The 20,963-nt window shown below is 50.0% G+C and overlaps 3 protein-coding genes across 4 annotated transcripts in view; 1 reads left to right on the forward strand and 2 right to left on the reverse strand.

Annotated features, from left to right (window-relative positions):
• Positions 1–1,530, reverse strand: part of LOC122369258 (nuclear receptor-binding protein-like) — a 44,848-nt gene extending 43,318 nt beyond the window's left edge. Inside the window, exon 1 of the mRNA XM_043343858.1 lies at positions 1,201–1,530. Coding sequence (XP_043199793.1) covers positions 1,201–1,323 — 123 coding nt within the window. The 5' untranslated portion in view covers positions 1,324–1,530. The remainder of the gene's footprint in view (positions 1–1,200) is intronic.
• Positions 1,531–2,173: 643 nt separating this feature from the next.
• On the reverse strand, positions 2,174–11,469 carry LOC122369251 (trifunctional enzyme subunit beta, mitochondrial-like). 2 transcript variants are annotated; one of them, XM_043343847.1, is made up of 11 exons: positions 11,418–11,469; positions 8,181–8,261; positions 7,464–7,602; positions 6,913–7,100; positions 6,333–6,520; positions 5,900–6,074; positions 4,986–5,244; positions 4,508–4,595; positions 4,125–4,275; positions 3,681–3,769; positions 2,174–2,779 (listed from the first exon to the last, which is right to left on the reverse strand). In XM_043343847.1, exons 2-11 carry the CDS (start codon positions 8,230–8,232, stop codon positions 2,735–2,737), a joined length of 1,374 nt encoding a protein of 457 aa, XP_043199782.1. In that variant the 5' UTR covers positions 8,233–8,261; positions 11,418–11,469; the 3' UTR covers positions 2,174–2,734. The 2 variants fall into 2 exon arrangements, with proteins under 2 accessions (XP_043199782.1, XP_043199783.1); XM_043343848.1 differs by lacking the exon at positions 11,418–11,469 and adding an exon at positions 11,039–11,238.
• A 444-nt stretch (positions 11,470–11,913) lies between these two features.
• Positions 11,914–20,451, forward strand: LOC122369252 (mRNA (2'-O-methyladenosine-N(6)-)-methyltransferase-like). Its single transcript, XM_043343849.1, has 12 exons — positions 11,914–11,968; positions 12,486–12,819; positions 13,492–13,613; positions 14,343–14,497; positions 14,806–15,037; positions 15,336–15,435; positions 15,816–15,978; positions 16,355–16,530; positions 16,919–17,059; positions 17,530–17,672; positions 18,103–18,372; positions 19,123–20,451. The coding sequence occupies exons 2-12, from the start codon at positions 12,499–12,501 to the stop codon at positions 19,487–19,489; spliced, it is 2,190 nt and encodes a 729-aa protein (XP_043199784.1). The 5' UTR covers positions 11,914–11,968; positions 12,486–12,498; the 3' UTR covers positions 19,490–20,451.
• Positions 20,452–20,963: the final 512 nt, after the last annotated feature.

Consider the following 20,963-nt stretch of genomic DNA (forward strand, 5'->3'; position numbering starts at 1 on the left):
CGGCGCAAGGGTTTATGCGCCAAAATTATTTTACCAAGCCATGCTTCATGCGCCGAAAATTTTCAAGGCTTACTGATGGCTGCAGGCTGTAGCCACGCACTTTTCGTCGAGGGGGGGGGGCTGGCGTGTGTGTGTGGCTGTCTTCCAGTGACTACTGTCTACAGACGGTTGTTGGCACGGTCGACGGGATCGGGCAGACAATAGACATCAGCAGGCCATGCGGGACCGAGCACCAGCGTTCGCTATCACAAAATCTCCTGACTCACAAACTCACTGGCATGTTCCATAATGTAACCTTTATTTTGTTGCCCGGCTCTGATCAGCAGTAGTGCCCAACCGGTGACTGACGCCTGACGGGGCCTTCAACAGGCGTGGTGCAAGCACGGCCGATGGGATCGGGCAGATACCAGGCCACGCGGGACCGATTGCCAGCGTCCGCTCGCAAACCACACGCCGGAAATACAGGAATCACAACGGTCAATACGCACACGATAGCATACGTTATCTGAGGGGTGTTCACGGGCACCGCACACTGCTGCGTGCGGTGTGTGCGGTGCGTCCAGCAGGCGTGGGGGTAGGGGATGGGTAGGCGGCTCTGACGTCACGGCTGCGTGCGGTGGACGGTCCGCTGTGGCCAGTCCCGACCGGCCACAGCGATCGCTGTGTGCGGTGACGGAAGGCTGACGTAGGGACGAAGTGGGCGGAGCTTCGAGGCTGTGTGCGGTCCGACCGCACACAGGGCCCGTGAACAGCCCTCTGAACTAGGGAATCCGACAATCCATAACCTCACTCCCGGTGAACTGTTCCCGCCGTGGGAGAGTCACAATCAGGTTCACTGAACATGACTTAAATACCCTGAGACAAACACGAGACAAGATAAGTGATATTTAAGATGTTTAACTCCCGAAGACATTTAATCCTCGCCGGCCGAGGGGGGTTGGTGCCACCCCCTGACGGTTTTTTTCGCGATTTACGCCGAAGTACGCCGAAAATTTCGGCGCAAGCCGTCGATTTACGCCGAAGTACGCCGAAAATTTTCGGCGCAAACGCCCAACTACGCTCGAGTTCTCGACGAAAGCGTGCATTTTTTCCAGTCGGGGAGTAGGGTGCATCATGGAATTGGGCAGGCAAACAGCACCATGAAAGAAGTAAGGTACCATGGCGCCGAGTTGAAATAGTATGGAAAAAGATGTGACTTACTTGTTGACGAAGTTTGGTGATGGTACCGCAAGGGCTGTATTCCAGGAACTCGTCCTCGTCATCCGAATCTTCGTTCAGCTTCTCTCGAGCCGTGGTGGCCTCTTTTTCGGCAGTGACTGCCATGGTGGGTCGGCGAGGAATGGGACTCAAAGGCTGGAATTGAGACCAGAAAAGCAGAGGGTCTCACTGGCCAACTTTCGCTCCCATAGCGCAAGAACACACGACCTCACACCACCCTCACGAGCTCAGAAATGCGACAGACATCGAATGCGTCGCCAATGCGCCGCCTCTGCCGAATAACCACTCCACGCAAGGTCGCATTCCTGATTGGTCGATATTCCCAGACAAGAGATGGGCGACATGAAACAAATGTATCGATAAGACAAGATCAGTTTTCCGATGGAAAATGTGTGTAAAAATATTAAACGAAAACTCATATTTAATAACAAGGAGTGATTTTTCTGCAAATTTTATTGAGTTGAATAATAAAAATACCAGATAGAAATATTTCTCAGCACTATTTCCTGCAAGCAGGTCAGACTAGCGACATCTGTTGTCAGGTCTGTAAGATAGGGTTACTAAAACTGCCGGGGCTTTCGCTGCAGTACGAACGATGAGGGGGCAGCGAGCACATCCCGATCGTTGAAGCATAATGCTACCGCTAGCCTTTATGATTATACAATTTTATTTCGGAATATTATAGAAATAAAGCCGATCGAAGTCCAACGGCAAAATCAGTTGATAGCTGCCCGATGGCATCGAGCAATGCACATTGCATGCTTGCAGTTGGATCAAATCAGCACATCCAACCCACGTCGTTTTGAACCTACGTATCTCAATCTCGTTTTATCATCTGATTATCTCGCGGCGGCTATGACACGAGTCTAGGTGGCAGTTCATCCCACCAGAGCAGTCTTATAACGCCACTTCCAGCCGATCCGCAGTCCGCACTACCAATACCAAAAACACCTCACACAATAAGTTCCGTTTATTGGAATCAGCAGGCTACATGGATCACACTTGTCTGGGACAGGATAGCGCGTGTTTATCGGTGTTGATATTGTCAACACCGGGCCACCACTATCCAGATGGCGCCACAGTCCAAATACAGCCGACAGGCGAGCGATGTACGTTTCACGGCCGATATCGATATCGGCAACGACCACCTATAATCCATTCATTCCAACATGTTTATCTCCCAGATCAGCCATATTTCTGATAACGAACCACCATCACATCTCACGGTGCTTGAAACAGGCGCTAGATAAGTTTCCAGTTCGTACTCCGATAACTGCACCACACTCCACACTCCCCTTTCATACAAAATCGTCAGCACTCCGTATGTGCCCATACCGATAAAATAGGCGCATTTCACCACGGCGCGGAGTCTGGCGCCGGTCGCCCCTCTGGCTGACCCGGCCCGTAACCGTGGCAGCCTCCCGCTCGCCCCACGGGAGGCCACTTGCATTGTTAAGGCGCCGGAGTATCTCCGGCAACTGGCGGCGTCTGTGGGCGTTCAGTCACGTGGCCCGGCTCACAGCTTGGCCCCCGGGTAGCGCTCCACAATCATGCCGACTCCCTGTGACGTAGGAGGGGGGGGGGGGTCAGTGGGGGTGTGGCTCCCAGCCAGGCCGGTGACAGATCCGGCAGGCGGCAGCACCGCCGGGACGACGGCAATCGACAGGAACCGTCACGTGCTTCCGGCTAAAAATAGACGATGTTTTTCTGCACGCTGCGATATTGATGAGACGGCAATGCCAGAACCGTTAATCTCCCCAAAATGATGGCAAGAAACAAAACCGCAATTCCACTTGGCAAAGCATCGGCACCCACACTTCTAATAACAAACACAGTGAAGAACCATCGGCTATTATTCTGATCGAGAGATCAGTCTATCGACTTCCAAGTACACTTTAGTTACATAATCCTGATTTATTCCGTCCGATATATCCTGGACCTTCTTCCTGTCATCACAAACATGAAAATAATGAATTACGAGATATACAAGTGCAGTGCCAGATCAAAGAATGACGCACGAGGAAACTCGGTAACGAACACAACTGGCAGGAAATCCGTATCCGCTTCGCCATCCAAAAAAACTGCCAGTCGAATAAGGAAGTTGATAGACAAGGATGCTAGTTAGGGTAAGTCCCGATCAAACTCGGTTCCCACTTCATTAGCCAGTTGGTCTCTGGACATATTCTGTCCTCACGTGGTTGAGCTAGGTGTCCAAAACCTTTAGCTACGATATCCTCCTTTCTATTATCCTCCCGTCCTCCCAGAGAAGAGCTGAACATCTTCCCACTGCCCCGGTCCCAAGTCCCGCCCGACAAGTCCCGCCCCATCCTCTCGCAGTAGCCCCTCCAAGCCCATGTTTTACATTCCTCACACGAAGTATCCTCTCTGTACATCCACATCTCCCTCTCAAAGTAGCTATACCCCTAGTCTGAGCTCCTCCATTCCTCCCGCAGCGTCCTCACCTGTCCTCCGGCGGCACAGGCGGCGATCAGAGCCAGCTTGCCGTCCTCCTGGATCAGACGGTGCGCCGCGTGCATCGCCAGACGAACACCTGCGACCGGCAGAGAGATCGACTGTTACCACCACGTATACAGAAAGTTTGCGCAAAGCTACATTCATAGAACTTCGTTATAATCTACACTGTCTTTGTATACGGACTGGATATTTTGTGCATCGCCATCAACGCACTGTAATGTATCCTGTGCTAGTCAAAATCCCAAACAACGGTCTGATAAAACCCTCGCTTGATTATCACAGGAACAAACCAGATACTCGTATTTCGATATAACTATTTGGAGCTAACACCTTGGACGAGTTGTCAAATGGAGGATGTGGGCTTAGGGCCGTCGTTGTTGCAGAGGACATTTCACCGTCAGCAGCTGTATTACGACACTGGCCACACGTACCGGTGGCACCGAAGGGGTGTCCGATGCTGAGCGAGCCGCCCCAGTTGTTGAACTTCTCCATCGGTGGAGCGCCCACCTTGGCCGAGCGGCCCATCTGGGACTTGGCAAAGTAGTCAGAGTCCATGGCCTTGAAGTTGGCCAGGATCTGACCCTGTAACCGGAGGGAAACGGGTACAAAGGTCAACGGAATGTGAACCATAGACGACTAACGCTCTCTTCCAAACACTTAAAACGGTAAAACAAAACACTTGTAGAGTTTTAATAAACAAACATCGCAACTGAACAGCCGTTTACTAGCATTATTACGGAACGAACTTTGTCGGTTGTGAAGTTACAAAATGGAATTGTATTTCATAACAACATCGCAAAGACGCAGCACTCACGGCGAACGCCTCGTGGAACTCCCAGACGTCAATGTCCTTCGGCTTCAGGCCGGCCTTCTCCAGGACGCGCGGCGTGGCGTACGTCGGCCTGTCGGGGCACAGGGGAACGGGTCAGCGATAGACACAGGCGGCAAGACCGGTGGGAGACGGGCGCAGACCATAGGGAAACTAGGTTTAGAGCGATCTTGTGTAAACGAAACACGAGAAGGAAGGCAGGCCAACAGAACAACAGCGAATGGTACTGCCGATATTACAAACGAAAATGTCAAATGTACTGATGTCAATCAGCCAACACATTTTTCTTTTGGTATTTCAAAATTAATAACATAACCGAAATCATACAACATAAGCTAACATGAATAACACATGGTGCGAACTCGACCTACACTGTAAACCATCGTAACTCAAAAAGCCAAAGCAACTCATATTTTCCCTACCCCCCTCCCTTTCCCTCCCACTCCCACCCCACTCCTCTCACCCGAGCAGCAGCTGGTCCTTGGGGTCCTGCGAGACGAACGTCATCTCCCTGAGGTACGCCTTGGGCTTCCAGCCCATCTGTTTGGCCTTCTCCTCGGTGGTGATGAGGCATGCTGACGCGCCGTCGGTGAGGAAGGACGAGTTGGCGGCGGTGACGGAGCCGTGTGGCTTGATGAAGGCCGGCTTCATGGCTGCCATCTTCTCCGGCGGGGTGATACGGATGCCGTTGTCCTGTTCCACCAGCATCTCCTTGCCCGGCACTGGATTTGGAACGGCAAGAAAGCGTAACGTGTCATTCACAGTCAACTCACTTTGACAATGAGATATTGACAGGGATCAAGCATAACAAAACACCTCTTTTTTCGGGTTAAGAGCAAACTTTCGTCTAAATCAGTTGACCAGCAGCATGTCTCGGGACTCTTTTTTTTCCCACAATCAATTTATTGCATATTCAAAACACAGTATCCAGACATAAGACCAATCATCACATCATTACATCAACCTCACCACACCCCCACGCACCCCACAACTATCACACCACACGGGCACACCCCGCAGCCTCAACACCCCACTAAGGGCACCGTGCCGGTTCTGCTCGCCTGGCTAAGCCACAAGCCACACACAAGCCTGGCTGGCACACGCCTGTTATCGCCCCGGCCCCGGGGAGGCCGTAAGCCTCCCCGGTGCTCCAAACGGGCCGCTGGCCCCCGCCCGCGCCGCCTCGCGCCCTATGCTGCCATCTCGCGAGGCGACGCCCCTGCCCGCCGACCCGCCCCGTGACCATGTCTCGGGACTCGGCATGATGGCATCGCTTAAGAACGGAGGGCACTTAATGCCCCGAGGAACGTCCTCTGGCTTAAATGTTTAGACTCCAGATTAACCAGCTCCCTTCTCTTCCTGCCAACCGGTTCTCACCTTTCACGGGCACCACATCGCAGAGGTAGCCCTTGTCGCGCGCGTCCATGGCGCAGCGGTGGGAGCGCGTGGCGAACTCGTCCTGTTCGGCCTTACTGACGCAGAACGCCGCCGCCAGACGGTCGGCCGAGTGGCCCATCACCTCGCCGGTGGAGAACTCGGCAATACCGGGCAGCTGGGGAGGTCAGAGAGAGGTCACACAGGGGTCAGACAGGAGTCAGTGACCTGTCACTTCACCGGTGGGGAACTCGGCGATACCCGGCACTCGATTCAAGGCTTATCCCTCCCGGTCCCTGCTCAAGAAAAGGAATTACATCACAATCTCGCACATGCAGTCACGTCGCATAACAAACGTCACATTGTCAATATAGATATCAGTTTGTACCACGCCTGAACACACCCCACTCAGTCTCTACCCCCGTCCCACTCTCACCTCCGGTGTGAAGAACGAGGGCCGGATGGAGGCCAGCAGGCCCAGCCGCTGGCCCATCGTCTTGGCGCGGTTGGCGCGCAGCATCAGGGCGCGCATTTGGCGCGAGTGGCGGATGGGGATGTCGGACATGAACTCGACACCGCCGGCCACGCAGGTATCGTACACGCCGGCCTGGATCAGACCCACCGCTGCCGGAAGAGGTAAGGGTCGTAGGAAACGGTAAGAACACAGCGTATCGAAATATGAACAGGAAAAAGCAGAGATGACATACCAGTGTGCCAACTTAAAGACAAACTTCATCAATGCGGTCGAGAAAAATATGATGCGCTACAAAGAGAAGAAATATTGTCTTATCCTCGAAACATAACATCAAGTTTTAAATCGTGATCAACTATGCAACCTCATTGTTCCATCTTGTCTAAACTCAACAACCCACAGTGAACACTTTGCTCATCCTTCCCCGCTCATCCTTCCTGGATGTTATGTCACCAGAGGAGCTATCGAACCTTCCTGAACAAACCTTCGAACTCTTCTCTCTGTAACTCCCCAACTCTCTCCCCTGCCCCACTCTATCACTCACAGGTAGCGATGGCGGCGTTGGAGCTGATGCAGGCCATGGTGACAGTGTGCGCCGGGGTGCGGTCCGAGAAACCGGCGCCCAGCATCGCCTCGCGCGCGATGTTGCTCGTCTTCACCTCCTGGATGACGGTGCCGATGGTGACGTAGTCGATGTCGGACGGCTCGCAGCCCACCTTACGCACCAGGCCACTGACGGCAGGCGGTGAGTGAAGTCAGGGTGAATTGGATTTTGATGCAGACGACTATGTTTTCGGACGAGAATTTGAGAACCACTTATATTCCCCAGCCATATGTTGCTGGTATTCTGATAGAATCAATAACTTTCTGAGTAAATATGCTGCAGGGCATTGCAAAAAAAAAAAAAACAGGAGTCCTTAAATAAATTCGCATCCCATCCAATTCCAATGCAACCTAATAAATATCAAAATGAACAGCATTAGCGATTCTAACCAAAGACGAACCAACTCCACGAAAAGACACGGCATTAGGTATCTAATTATCTCGCGATCCCCTCACCGGCGCCGACCATCCCCTCCATCCCGTACGACTCACAGCAGCGACTCGCGGGCCAGATCGTGGGGCATCATCTTGTTGTAGTCGGTGCCAGACATGAGGAAAGGCGTGCGGACACCCTCCACCAGCACAATGTTCTTCTTGCCCTGCGCGGCAGCAGCCATCGTGCGGACGCCGCCTGGACAACACAGATGGTGGGAATGCATGTGACATGGTGACAGTGTGTGTGAGGGAGCTGACTGGCCAGTGTATCCATGCTACTATAGAAGCATGCCTGATATTTACCATATTTTGTTATGTGAATAGTCACTTAGTATTGCATATGGAACCAGAAACCACAAGATGGGACGGGGGCGCGACAGTCTTGGACGGGACTCCGCCGGTGCACGACGGCCCGGTGTATATACGACGTGGCCGACGCGGCCTGAGGAGTACGAGTCTTCGACGCGACTCCGCCGTTGTGAGGCCACAACGGTGTATGACGTGGCCGACGCGGCCTGACGACGTGTCCGCATTGATTTAGGCGTTTGCCTATCATTCCAAAATATACTTTTAGATACACAAACAATAACTTTATATGGTCTTCGGGGTGATGAATGAGTACCAGTAGAATGAGTGAACAAATATGTGTGAAATTGAATATATGTAACGCATGAAGTAAAAACATTTGAATAGATGCATTAGCTGGTAATTGGTCACACAAAATGGATTATATTTCGAGGTAGATATCATAAAATGAAATCACAGCCCACTTACCATAAGTGAACAGCTTTTTCAGCTGGGCTGGCTTGATCTGAAGGGCAGCCATGACTTGCTACAGGGGCTAAGTAAATAAAGCTGAAACAGAAGATTTGGATGTCATGTTGTCATGATCCCTTTAAGATACCATTTACCAATCCCATTAAGGTACCTACACTAGCATTGCTTTTCATTCAATAAATAGTAAGAAAATTTGATAAATTTGGTTCATTATTACCATATGCTGTGGGAAAAGGTGCCCTGATGAAGAAGTTAACTGAACAATGGCCCACATGGGTGTCAAAGGCTGCTGAGTGCTGAGGGGCAGGAGCCTTTGGTATGGTAAGAGCCAAAGTTATTACTGAGACCAGTAGGGTGCCATTCACTAGGAATCTACATCTGAATAGAATGCTGATCATAAAATCCTGCTGCTTTGATGTCTGCTACTGCTAAATGACTAGAACAGTCAGAATCCGCATGAGGGTCTGGAGAGTAAGGGAGAGGGAATGGGAATAGGCCAGTGCCATAGGCAATTATAGCAATCCTTAGTTTATTTCAATTTGTTGATAATTTGAATTGAAATTGATAGCTTGCAGAGGAGTGGCAGGGCTATGAAATGACACCATGAGCTTACTCCTAAAAAAGCATCACAATCAGGACATCAAGACGATCCCTTAGGCATCACAATATCTTATCAACAGGTGACAGCTCAGGATGGTATGTGTTTCAAATTTCCTGTGACTGGGAAGGCAAACCGAATCCAATATTGCATTAATATCATAACTTTGTTCTCTTTCCTTTAGAAAATTAGTGTCTCTGTGGATGAAGGAATGGCTTTGAGCCCTGGTGTCACACTAACTGGTGCTTGCTGTAAATAACAGAAGGCACCCACCACCTGACCTTGCCTGCACCCAATTCACTGGTGAAAATTTTCAACAAGTCTATTAGGTATCAGTCGGGGAAACTATGGTAAAATCTGCCATTTTTAGCAGTCTGCTATTTTTAGCAGAATTCTGCTAAAAATGGGTACGAATCTGCTAAAAATGGGTACGGTAAAAAGTACTGTTTGAAAACTGGTCAAACATTCATCTTTCACTCAGAAACACACTATTTTGCATGCAATGTCTATACTACAATTCTCACATTTTCAAATGAACCTATCATTTGCCTAAAAACTTTAAGGAACAATGCTGTAAATTTAGCTGATTCAGGAAGCCCCAAATATTAGTAGAAACTGCTATTTTTAGCAGCTGCATCTGCTAAAAATAGCAGAAGATATATCTATGTATCTATTGATTAATGGTGAAATGTACATGTATAACTGAGCTTTGGCACCCCACGCCCACTCTATCCACCAGAGGAGGCAGTACACTGTTGCCTAGCAGCACCATCTTAAGGCAATAGCACAGTTGACCAGGCTGAAACAGAGACCGAGACCGAGACCGAGACCGAGAGAGAGCTTTTTACAGCATTCAAAAGTGTGGAAGGTTACTTGAAAACAGTCTGATTACTGCAATACGTGTCATCATGTACCCCACATATCAAAGTTTACTAAGTCCTAGCACGTCCAGACAAGACTGAGACAGTATGCATTTCAAACAGGCAAAAGCATGCAGACACATACAGAAATAACGTCAGGTTCTTAAACCGTGAAGCCCCATTACCCATATGGCCCTCGTAAGATCTGTAGACTCACACCATGCAACATTCAATATTCATCTGGTCACGCAATCACTATGCAGTGATAATGATACACAAATAAACACACACCCACACCAATGTTTTTTAAGGTTTGGCAATTTCATGTTGATTTTTGAAAATAATAGTCATCTTGAGGAACAAAACATGTGAAAAAATAGTAAATAATTGACCACCAGCCTGCAGCCTGACGTCTTTGACTGCTAGGCTGTGCCAAACTTCTACTCATTTCCCAAAAAAGAATTGTCTTGATTCAAAATAGCTGGTCATTACATACACTTTAAAGTCTGGAGAATAAGATGGAGGTAACATTTTTAACCAAAATGGATTATTAAACCACTAAAATGACATCCTAACCATTAAGGTTGAAAAGTCGTGCCAAGACCCAGCAGGGCATAAGCTGCTGTTTGAACAAAACCAGGCAATGCTATGTGCCAAATTTACCATTATAAGAAACACTGTGGCCAGGGTCATCTTAACAAACCACATAAACGGCTAAATTAACTATTAAAATATGCCTACATAGCTATTTACCCCTTCAATGGTATGACCTTGATAACATGTGTGTCAACCAATCATGCCAAATTGTGTTTGTTATAGTGATGGCCTGTTCTAGTAATGAATCTCAACCTTATGTATTTTTTTGCTAGATTTTGTTTTCAACATTATTTTCTGTCTATTCTTAATAGAAGAAACATAAAATACCTAAAACAATGACCAATTTCTAGGAAATTTCAGTGCATTCATCTTCCAATGGCAATATTTTATTAAAAAATAGTCGGATCTGAAAGAAAATAGAAGAGGACACTCTCAGCACTATTCTCATCATGAATCTGCCAGGCATTTGATGCGCATTTGCTTCAAGTAGTGCGCAAATCTGTTTTTGTATGGGTCCGTACCCAAATCTGCTATATTTGGGTACGATGACGTCACGTGCGTACCCATTTTTAGCAGGTCCGTACCCATTTTTAGCAGATTTCTGCTAAAAATAGCAGACTGCTAAAAATGGCAGATTTTACCACAGTTTCCCCGACTGGTATATATCGACAGTGACAAGTCCCACATTGTCTAGCGTGATCCGTTTTCTCCAGGTGTTAGATAGGTAGCTGACAAGAAACATGGGCTTAACAAAGTGGAGCTATAAACTGAGACCCAGCCACAAAGTCACTGATACTGACACAGGGTTACAAGACAGACACCAACACCATGCACATCCGCTGCCATACGGAGGACCAGTGAAGACATATTTATCAGCTTTCCTGCATTGAATACTTAATTTAAGCTTGCAGCTCAAAAGTCAGAACAAAAAGCCTTATATGTTGTCGGTAAGCACTAAGCAAGGAAACAGAGAAACAGGAGAAACAGGAAACGGCCTTGGGGAAATGGAAAGAACAGTGCATCAGCATCGCATTCCGTTAGGGTGAATACAGCGGAGTGATAGCATCGTACACAAGTGATTCGGGACAAATAAAACGTGATGATGTTATTTAACACAAATTTCATTCAAACAAAAGGCTATGGACACCCAAAACTAATAAAAAATCAAGATTTTCTTACGAAGATGCACCGCGATCGGCCTTTGACCTCAAAGAGAAAAAGTGGAAAAATTACAACACCCAAAACGGCGCATCAAAGACAGTTTTTCATAGAAGGATGCAGCTACTATTTATAAATTGTGTGCATTTTGACGAATATGTGATTTATAAAGAATTTCTATGACATATTCTGAACAAGAAGAGGCTTTTTTTGAAGATATTTACGCCAATGACATTTTAAACAAGTATATCAAATATTTCCATGGAGTTATAAGTACAGGAGCTTTCAAATGACTTTAACTTTTAACTCCTTGAAAATCGTTTGCAAAGTTCCTTGAGTGTATGCTAAAATATGGTAATCTAAGCTCCTAATTTTGTTATATTTCATATGAAAAGTAGCTAACATCACCAAAATAAGACACATAAATGCATGAAATAATTACAAGAAGACGGAGAAACACATCTACCGTACATGGTATTGGTCACGTGACCAAAATAACGATCATCGGCGTCAGAGGGAAATGGCGTCCGTTCCGTGTGGGCTGCGTCTGTGCGCTTCGCGTGCTAAATAAGGTGTGCTCGGGAATCTTACCATCAGAACTGGAATTTCTATGGTTATTTTTACGAAACAGTTAATTTAATGTAGTTTTATGCTAGTTTTGGCCCGTTTTGTGTCCTGTTTGCCAACCTATGTGTAGTTTAGATTCGTTCTGTGGCCCGCCCACCGGAAGCATGGCGTAATTATTTAAATATGTGTTTCAAAACGTGTTTTATATCCATTATCATTCATTTTCTATATGTTCAATGTCCTAATTTTATGATCAACATATTTCCTTGGTCTTACCATATGGTTCTGTCATTCATTTTGCTTTGATTGCTGAGGCATTTTTTGTTAAAAGTTTGATGGTATTAGCATTACTTTGAGAGTTAATTCCTTCATTGTTTTCAAAAGTAACTTCTCTTATGTTTACTTTTTGAAGTGGATACTTAATTTATTGCTTCAGTTTAAAACAATGGTAAATACCTTTCTTATTTTCTACCACATGATATCTATTTCTTCGTCAATAAACTGTTTTTATCCATTCTTCAGCAGTTCAGCCACCATGAACTCAGGCAGGCCACCAGCCACCTGGGAGGCTGGCCAAGCAGGTGCAGTGCCGTCACAGCCTGGAACAAGTGCCGCTCCATCCCTGCCTCCACTCTCCACACCCAGCGGACCTCCGATGGCCGTGGCCGGCCCGAGCACCCCAGTTCTAGCTGCTCCCCCGCCCATCCCGGGCGACACCCAGGAGCTGCCCCCGGAACTGGTGGCGCAGGGCTGGCGGCGGCTGTGGTCCCGCAGGGAGAACAGACACTACTTCTGGAACCACCTCACCAACCAGTCACTGTGGGACCTGCCGCCGCTGCATGGTGGACGGCAACAGGTGAGGACCCACACTGAGCATGAGTGGGGACTGGGGAGTAGAACTAGCTTATAGATGGCAATAATGGGACAAACATGTGACCGTCCCCGGTAAAACTTTGATTTGAGTCGTGACGTGTGCTCGATATGCAAGTCCCGATGGGTATGGCTTTGAATTATCTGCAGCGACGCAGGACGCTCGATGTATTGGTAAACCTTATGAGTGGTTTTACCATATGCATTGGATGCAGATATTCCGACTCTGCAAGATGGCCGAGTCGACAGCATCGGGGACTCGAGACTCGAGTCGACAGCATCATATTCGTATTCGTAGTGCGGAAAATGAGTCGCCAAATATGTGCGATTGGCAGAAACGGAAATTCGCACTCATGCATTCAAAAAAGATGCCAGTTCAAGCTGCATGGTTATTCATAAATTCATGGCTATATTAGGCTTACCACAATATGTTAAGCGCTGTTTGTGTTTGGGAAGGGCTTTCCTGTCAAGTCTGACAGCGTGAAAAAATCGAAGCATAGGGAGTGGATGCGATATCATTTGTGACTTGTTTAGTATCTCGATTAAACTATCGATTGACATTTGACATGTTACTCGTATCTACTAATTATTTATTGCCATGCTGCGTGCTGAGCTGACCGTTTGTCATTTGTCTTATCTGACCTTCTCCCCCCGGCAGTTTGACCCGGTGTCCGACCCACTGGGCATCATGGGTCAGCCGGGTCATCCGGGTCAGGGCCTGAAGCGGCGCGCCTCGGAGGAGTTCGGCGGACCGGTCACCAAACGCATCCCCATCGTCCAGTGAGTCGGGGGCTGTGCGGGAGATGTGCGAATAGAGTTCAACCGTATCCCGAGAGCCGTAAATGCAATGTGCCGGGACTTTGGCTTTAGGTATATAATCATCGACAAGATAAAATGCATTTATAGAAGTCACATATAAATATACTGCGACACCTTGAGCATGGTTGATTTTATTGCTACTGGTAGTTTATTTTTACGTCTCCTAGGTACAGCTGAGATGCACTATCGTAGATGCTATTGTTTCGGATCGTGCTTTCATAACGCATTTATTACGAAGCAGATCGTTTGTAATTGTATTGTGTATGCGATGACATTTGCATTCAGCTCAAACATAGCGTAATACGACGTGCTTCTCGACTCAAATTCCACCAGCCGTCACTGGCGGAGCCACGGTTCCGCCTGAAATGCCGCCGGCTACCGTTCCATGCCTGATGCCGCCAGTTTCGGCCCAATAGTGCTGCTGCGTCGTCTGACTGCCGCATATTTACGAGAGCTGTTACGAAACAAGTGCATGTTTGGCCGATATTATATAAGTATCCGACCATAAAGACGGAGTTTGAAAGGTCTTTACGATCATCGATTCTGTCCGAGTATAACTGTATAGCACGTGTGCTCGTGCCACTCTCCGGCCTTCTCGTCAGTTCGGGATGTGACGTATGACATGTGGCCTGTAACCCATGGCCTGTAACCCGTGACCTGTGATCTCTAACCTGTGACCTGCCCCGGCAGTGGTCCGTGGGACCTGGAGATTCCGACCAACGCGGTCATCTTCGAGCGTCCGCCCATCACCACTCCGCACCCACACCCGGACATCGAGATCATGCGCGCCCAGCTGACCAACAAGCTGCGACAGACTTATCAGGAGCTCTGCCACTCCAGAGAGGGTACGTAACAGGAAGGAGGTGGTACCTTCGTAGCACTCTTGCGACGGACACCAATGAGACTAATCATGCGCTGGTGATGAAAATTCGCATTACCATTTACGATACACTTCACTCGTCGGTCTTTTTTGAATACCTACCGCGAAAATATGATAGAGGGAGTAAAGTTATGAACATATTTACCTGCTCAGCTCAACATTTGCAGTTACTGCTCATTACGCAGAATAATGCAAATGGTCATCCTCGAAGTGTGTCCCGAGTGGTGCACAACTATGCACCTGACACCGTCCCTTCCCGGTACCGTGTGGCAGGTGTGGACGCCCCGGTGGGCTCGTTCAGCCGCTGGCTGATGGAGCGCAAGGTGATCGACTCGGGCACCGACCGGCTGCTGCCCTCGCTCTGCTACCCCGAAATCTCCATGTCCATGTACCGCGAGATCATGAACGACCTGCCCATGAAGCTGGTGAAGCCCAAGTTTACCGGCGAGGCGCGCAAGCAGCTCTCGCGATACTGCGAGGCAGCCAAAAAGATGATTGAATCCAGGTAAGTGTTTTGTGAGTGGAAGTGGGGTGGAAGATGGATTGGAAAGAGGAGATCACTGAAGTGGGCGCGATGTTGTTGGCTGGTTATTTTGGTTGGATTACGTTCGAACTTCGAATGGAGTTCGTACCTATATCTCAGTTCATCGCATTCTCGTACGATAGCTTCATGTATACCACCCTATCCCCGAGCAGCTTTCGTCTCTATCCGCTCCGTTCCCAGCTGCATTCGTCCCTTTCCCAGCTCCCTTCTCCGCTTAGCTGTACTCTAGTCTCTGACCGCCCCTTCATCTGTCCCTCAGGACGGCCAGCCCGGAGAGCCGTAAGATCGTCAAGTGGAACGTGGAAGACACATTCCAGTGGCTGCGGCGCACAGTCGGAGCCTCTTTCGACGACTTCCAAGTAAGAATGGTTGAGGCCGCAGACGTGTCGCATGGCGATAACGCTGTAGCATGTTAATTCATCGTCAAGATTCTGTTGAACATATAAACGGCTGTTAATCGTGACAGAGCTTTTGTGCGTTCTATCGCCTTTTGTGGCATTATTGACCCGTCTTTTGGGCACTTAGCCCAGTATATTTGGGGATTTCTGCAGCTATACTTTCGAAACGGCAATCTTTCTCAACAAGGCGGCCCAAGAGCAGCTGATTAAACTCGAACACTCGCCATGAGCTCAGCTGACCGTCACCCCGTTCACTTCCACCGCCAACAGGAGCGGGTGCAGCACATGAAGCGGCAGTGCCAGCCGCAGATCACAGAGCCCCCCCCCCCTGTGTCCGACAGGAACGCCTGCAGCACCTGAAGCGGCAGTGCCAGCCGCAGATCACCGAGGCGGCCAAACAGTCGGTGGAGGCCATCTGTCTGAAGGTGTACAACCTGTCGGCCGACTACGCCAAAAAGATACACGAGAAACACTGGGAGCTGCTCAAAGAGCACAACATCACAGGTAGGTGCAGGTGGAGCGGGTAGCGCGGGATATGGGTCAGCTGCAGCAGCAGCTGACTTCATGCAAAGGCATTCATCGTTTATCGTAATGTTTATACTTACTTACACTTAGTAAATCTAAATGCTAATGAATAAATGAATGAATGAGTGAATTGATGAGAATGAATGAATGGATGAGCGAATCGATAAGTGAATGAATGAATGAATGAATGAATGAATGAATGCACTTTACAAAAATGGGTCCAACGAGGCACGTTTTCTGTCCGTTGACTGCGTGTCCAATAATGACCAGATTATTTTGACCCGAAACATCTGCCCCATCCGGGTCCGTGTGTACCAGCACTGATCACTCCCACCTTTTGTCCTCCTCCCGGCAGAGATTCACACATCTCTGACGGTGGAGAACCCGCGCAAGGTGTGGTGTTTCCCGATCCAGTACGCGCTGCCCTCACCGCGGCTGCCTCAGATCGAGTACCTGCAGGACAAAGAGACCATGATGCTGCGCTACAAGGGAGAGGCGCTCAAAATCAACACGCTCTACCTGCAGAAACTGGTGAGGGCATGGGGGGATTCGGTGGCGTTCGGCTGTTTTATTTTTTAGGAGGCAATGATATGATAGCTGATAGTATTGTTGTTGGAAACTCAAATTTTCTTCAGCTGAGAATATTAGGGCAATCAATTGCAGTCATTCGCGATATAATACAAAACTTTTGCTCCGTATTAACCCGTGACATTCGGCACTAAATGTTTGACATCGGATTCCCCGCTGTCAACCCATTTCCATTCACTTGAATTACCATGCCTTGTGGATTCACAATATAAACGTCGATAAAACTCAACGATTTTTTTTTTCACGAAGCTTTCGCAGCGCTCATCCCGCTGGGATGATTACCATTCCCCCCGCCGTCTCGCCAGTCGCTGACGCTTCGTCCGGTCCACAGGAGCAGCTGTACCGGTACAGCTGCATCGAGGACCGCAAGCTGGACTCGTTCCTGACGCGCGTCTGGTGCATGCTGAAGCGCTACAACACGTTCTGGGCGGCGACCGGTGGTGGGGAGACTTCGGCCACACAGGCCACGCAGGTCAGTCTGATGATGTGTACATTTGAACAGTTCTTTCAATTCAACCCGTCACGCAGGCGTCAGATGCGGTCCTTGGTTAGTCAGCGATACAGCTGCTCATTCAGGGCAGTCTGTAATGTATGCCAATCTTGTGGCGAGAGGCGATTTAGCCACCCGCTGGTCTGGTTGCCTAGCATTGTATCTAGAAGGTTCTTTCTTTGACACACTTGTTTTATTAGTACGACGTTATGTGCGCAAAATGACCTTAGTAGTCGGCGAGCCCCTAAGTCCCAATTAACAAACAAACTGGTTGCCTAGCTCAGTCTACCATCTTGCCTGCTTGCCAGCTTGTGCATCATTGATAAACGTGATGGTCGTTTGCGAAATGTCGCTGTATCAGACTATGGCGCCTGTTTGAAAAATACTAGCAGCTCCCGAAGCTAGTCTTACGGTGACTGACGTTGACCGCTGTTTGTCCGTTCTCCCACCAGGCGGCGCTACCTCTCACCGTCCTCGAGTGTCTACACAAAAACTTTGGGGTGACGTTCGAGCTGTTCGCCTCGCCGCTCAACTGCTACTTCAGACAGTACTGCTCCGCGTTCCCCGATACAGACGGCTACTTCGGGTCACGGGGGTAAGTCAGGACGGGTGGTTAGAGGTCTGGTCATCAGTGGTCAGTATTGGGTGGCCGGTAGGGTCGGGTCAGAATTATCACCGGTCAGAACTGAATCAGGTCACAGCAAGGAGTTTTGTTTGTCGTGAGGTGATAAGTCGAGCGGTTCGGGTGGAGTACTAGCAGCTGGCTCACATACGTAGGTAGTTTATAATTGGGAGGTCATGGCTTTGCTCAAGGGAGACAGCAGCTGTAGACCGAGACGTAATAGTCGATGTGGGGACATCTTACGACTTAGGAGAGCCCTGCCCAAATGGCTGGCTGTTTTAAGAGGCCAGTCGCTCGGTCTGTCGCTCGCAGGGTCAACAGAACTGCACGGAGCTCAGTCAACTCCATCGTTTTTTTATCGGCCCCACCCCTACCTATCACTTTCGCTCCCTCTGTGCCTCAGGATGGTGCTCGACTTCAAGCCGACGCACGGCTCGTTCGAGGCGAACCCGCCGTTCTGCGAGGAGCTGATGGAGGCGTGCGTCACCCACTTTGAGCGGCTGCTCTCGCAGACGGCCGAGCCGCTCTCGTTTGTCGTGTTCTTCCCGGAGTGGCGCGACCCGGCGCCGGCGGCGCTCAGTCAGCTGGAGGGCAGCAGGTGGAACCGGCGCCAGATCGCGCTGCCCGCCTTCGAGCACCACTACCGCCATGGCTTCCAGCACGTGGTCAGCAGGTGAGACGACACCATGGGATTTTCATCCTGTGATCAACCAGCCCAATCTTTATGTTGATTATCTGATTGTATAATTTACCATAACCTGTATTCGCCTTTGCAGATCCATACACTGGGTTATATGGCTTGCGCTTGCTTTTTACGTTACAGTTTCTTACGGGTTTGCTGTTTTTGATCACTGCCTTGTCAGATTCATGCTCAATTTTTACATCTGCCTGCTACATCTCAAATCCTGCATCCCCCATCAAGCCTAATTACCTCCCCTTTGTCGCTCTTATCAATTGCGATTCAGCTGGCGCATATAATACTGTTCGTGTTTTAATGTCATCTTTTGCCCCTCTCTAATCCCCCTCCGTGACCATTCGATCCGCATCTCCTATCCTAACCACTCCTCCGGTCCGTGCCACCAGCGGGTGCGGCCTGTACGTGCCGGCCTCTGTCGTGCTGGCGGCACCCTCCTACCTGCGGCCGAGCGATCCTCTGGACCCGCTCCGACCCTCTCCTGCCGACTCACCAGAGAGGTAACGACTCGCACCGCGATATGGCTGCTGTGAGGGTGGGATGATAGCGGGGGTCTCTAGAGGATGACTTAGGTTACAATCGAGACGCTAGTTACTACTGTGTCAACCCGACCCAGTGTATCGCCTTATGCTGAATGCGCTTAATCTGTGAACGTGCCATAAAAATGCCCATTTATAGCCTACCACCCGAGTCTGCAGTTTGCTGACTTCGCCCCGTCCCCTCCCTCAGAGCGGACTCGACCATGCGCTCGGGCAACGGCACGGTGGTGGTCTGGCTGCAGAACGACGCCGGCCACGCGCGCTGGGCGCCCACCAAGGAGCGAGTGGACGCCCTCGCCGACGCGTTCCGACCCAACAAGGAGCGCCAGCGAGACCGGCAGGACCTGCTCTCCCCCGGCCGCAGGGAGAGCGGCAGCGCCGGGGAACACGCGCCCCCGGCGGCGGCGCCGGCGGCCGGCGCGCCGGGCCCGGCCCCGGCGGCCGCGGTCAGTCCGCCCGGCCCCCCGGCGCCGGGCCAGACGCCGTCCGTGCCGCCGGCGGTGTCTGCCGCGCCTCCCTCCACCGGCCAGCCCAGGCCAGACGTGGTGTCCGCCTAGGACCAGCATCGGCGGAGAGGGAGCTCGTATGTACAAAGCACACGTGCCAGGCCGCGGCTTTTATCGTCTACGTTTTAGTGGAGTGGTTTGGTCTCGCTGTTTTGGGCTGGGGGTGCGGTGTTCGCGGAAGAGGGTATATTTTCACATGCAGTGTGTCGAATTAGTGACGTATTAGCAAGAGGAAGGGTTACGAGTGTGGATGACGTATTGCCTGTATGTCCGAGATATACCGTCTATGAGTGATTCGAACCGGGCGCTGTCTGTCGCGCTTGGGTTGCGCGAACATGGCCTTACCTGACGCTAGCCTGTTCGCTGTTTCACCGTGTGGTTGTGGGGTCAGCTGTAGGTCCATACATGTCTCATAGTAGCTCGCAGTCAACCACTAAAACATACCGATGCGGTGAGCGGTGCGTAGCGCGTCCCAAGTGAACCTGTCGGCGGATGGGGCGGTGTTTTGTGGCCGAGACTGGACCCGAGCTTCTGAAAGATGTCGGCTGTTTACTGCAGCGGAGATCCAGTCCCGGCGATCAGAGGCCCACCCGTGACCGTGAGGGCCTCTGTCAGTCCAGTGAGCCCGACAGTGAACAGTGTGGGGTGGGTCGGCGCCGGTCGCTCGGCGCTCCGAGTCTGCCGCGGTACTTGCCGTCAGCCGCCGCCCGCGCCAGCACGCCTCTCGTCCTGTTTTATATTTTTACACTGAAGCCTGTTGTGTTTTATACGTCTGCTCGCAGCGGAAGCGGAAAGAGCGGTATGTGTTGGCTGCGTGGGAAATAGTGAGACTAGGGAGGTAGGGGGCGTCGGAGCTGGGTTTCGCGTCAGGGATGGTACTTCGGGCCCGCTCGCGAGCGCGCGAGTTTGTTTTGATACGGTCTGCTTGATTGGCACACCGCGAAGCGCCCGCCGTGATGTTGGATTTGTCATTGGATTGGAGAGTCGTCGGAATATGCATTATTTCGACCGTGTTCAGCATTACCGTTGTTTTCCATTGCGAATGCGCATCAAATGCCTGGCAGATTCATGATGAGAATAGTGCTGAGAGTGTTCTCTGCTTTTTTTGTTCAGATCCGACTATGGGCCTGTTCCAGCGCCTCCAGAAACCTCCAGAAAGCTCCAGAAAGCTCTAGAATCCTCCAGAGAGCGTTCCAGCGCCTCCAGAAAGCTCCAGAAAGCTCTCGCCAAAGCTCCAGAAACCTCCAGTAGCCTCCAGAGAGTTGAGAGGTCCAAATCTCTCTGGAGGCTCTGGTCTACAATTATGGAGCACATGTGACAATCACGAATGTAAACAAAGGACATTTGACTGATAATTTTACAACTTGAATGTAAAGAAAATTACATTGCTATAATTCTATTTATCTTTTTAACTAAAATTGAAAACAAATTTTGCGTTTCAAGAGAGAACAAACGTCATTCTTTTGGTATCTATGACGCCAATCTCCAGAAATCTCCAGATTGCGTTCCAGCGCCTCCAGTAAAA

The sequence above is a fragment of the Amphibalanus amphitrite genome, unplaced genomic scaffold (assembly GCF_019059575.1).
Source record: "Amphibalanus amphitrite isolate SeventyFive unplaced genomic scaffold, NRLGWU_Aamphi_draft 001020F_arrow, whole genome shotgun sequence".
In the NCBI taxonomy this organism is placed as follows: domain Eukaryota; kingdom Metazoa; phylum Arthropoda; class Thecostraca; order Balanomorpha; family Balanidae; genus Amphibalanus; species Amphibalanus amphitrite.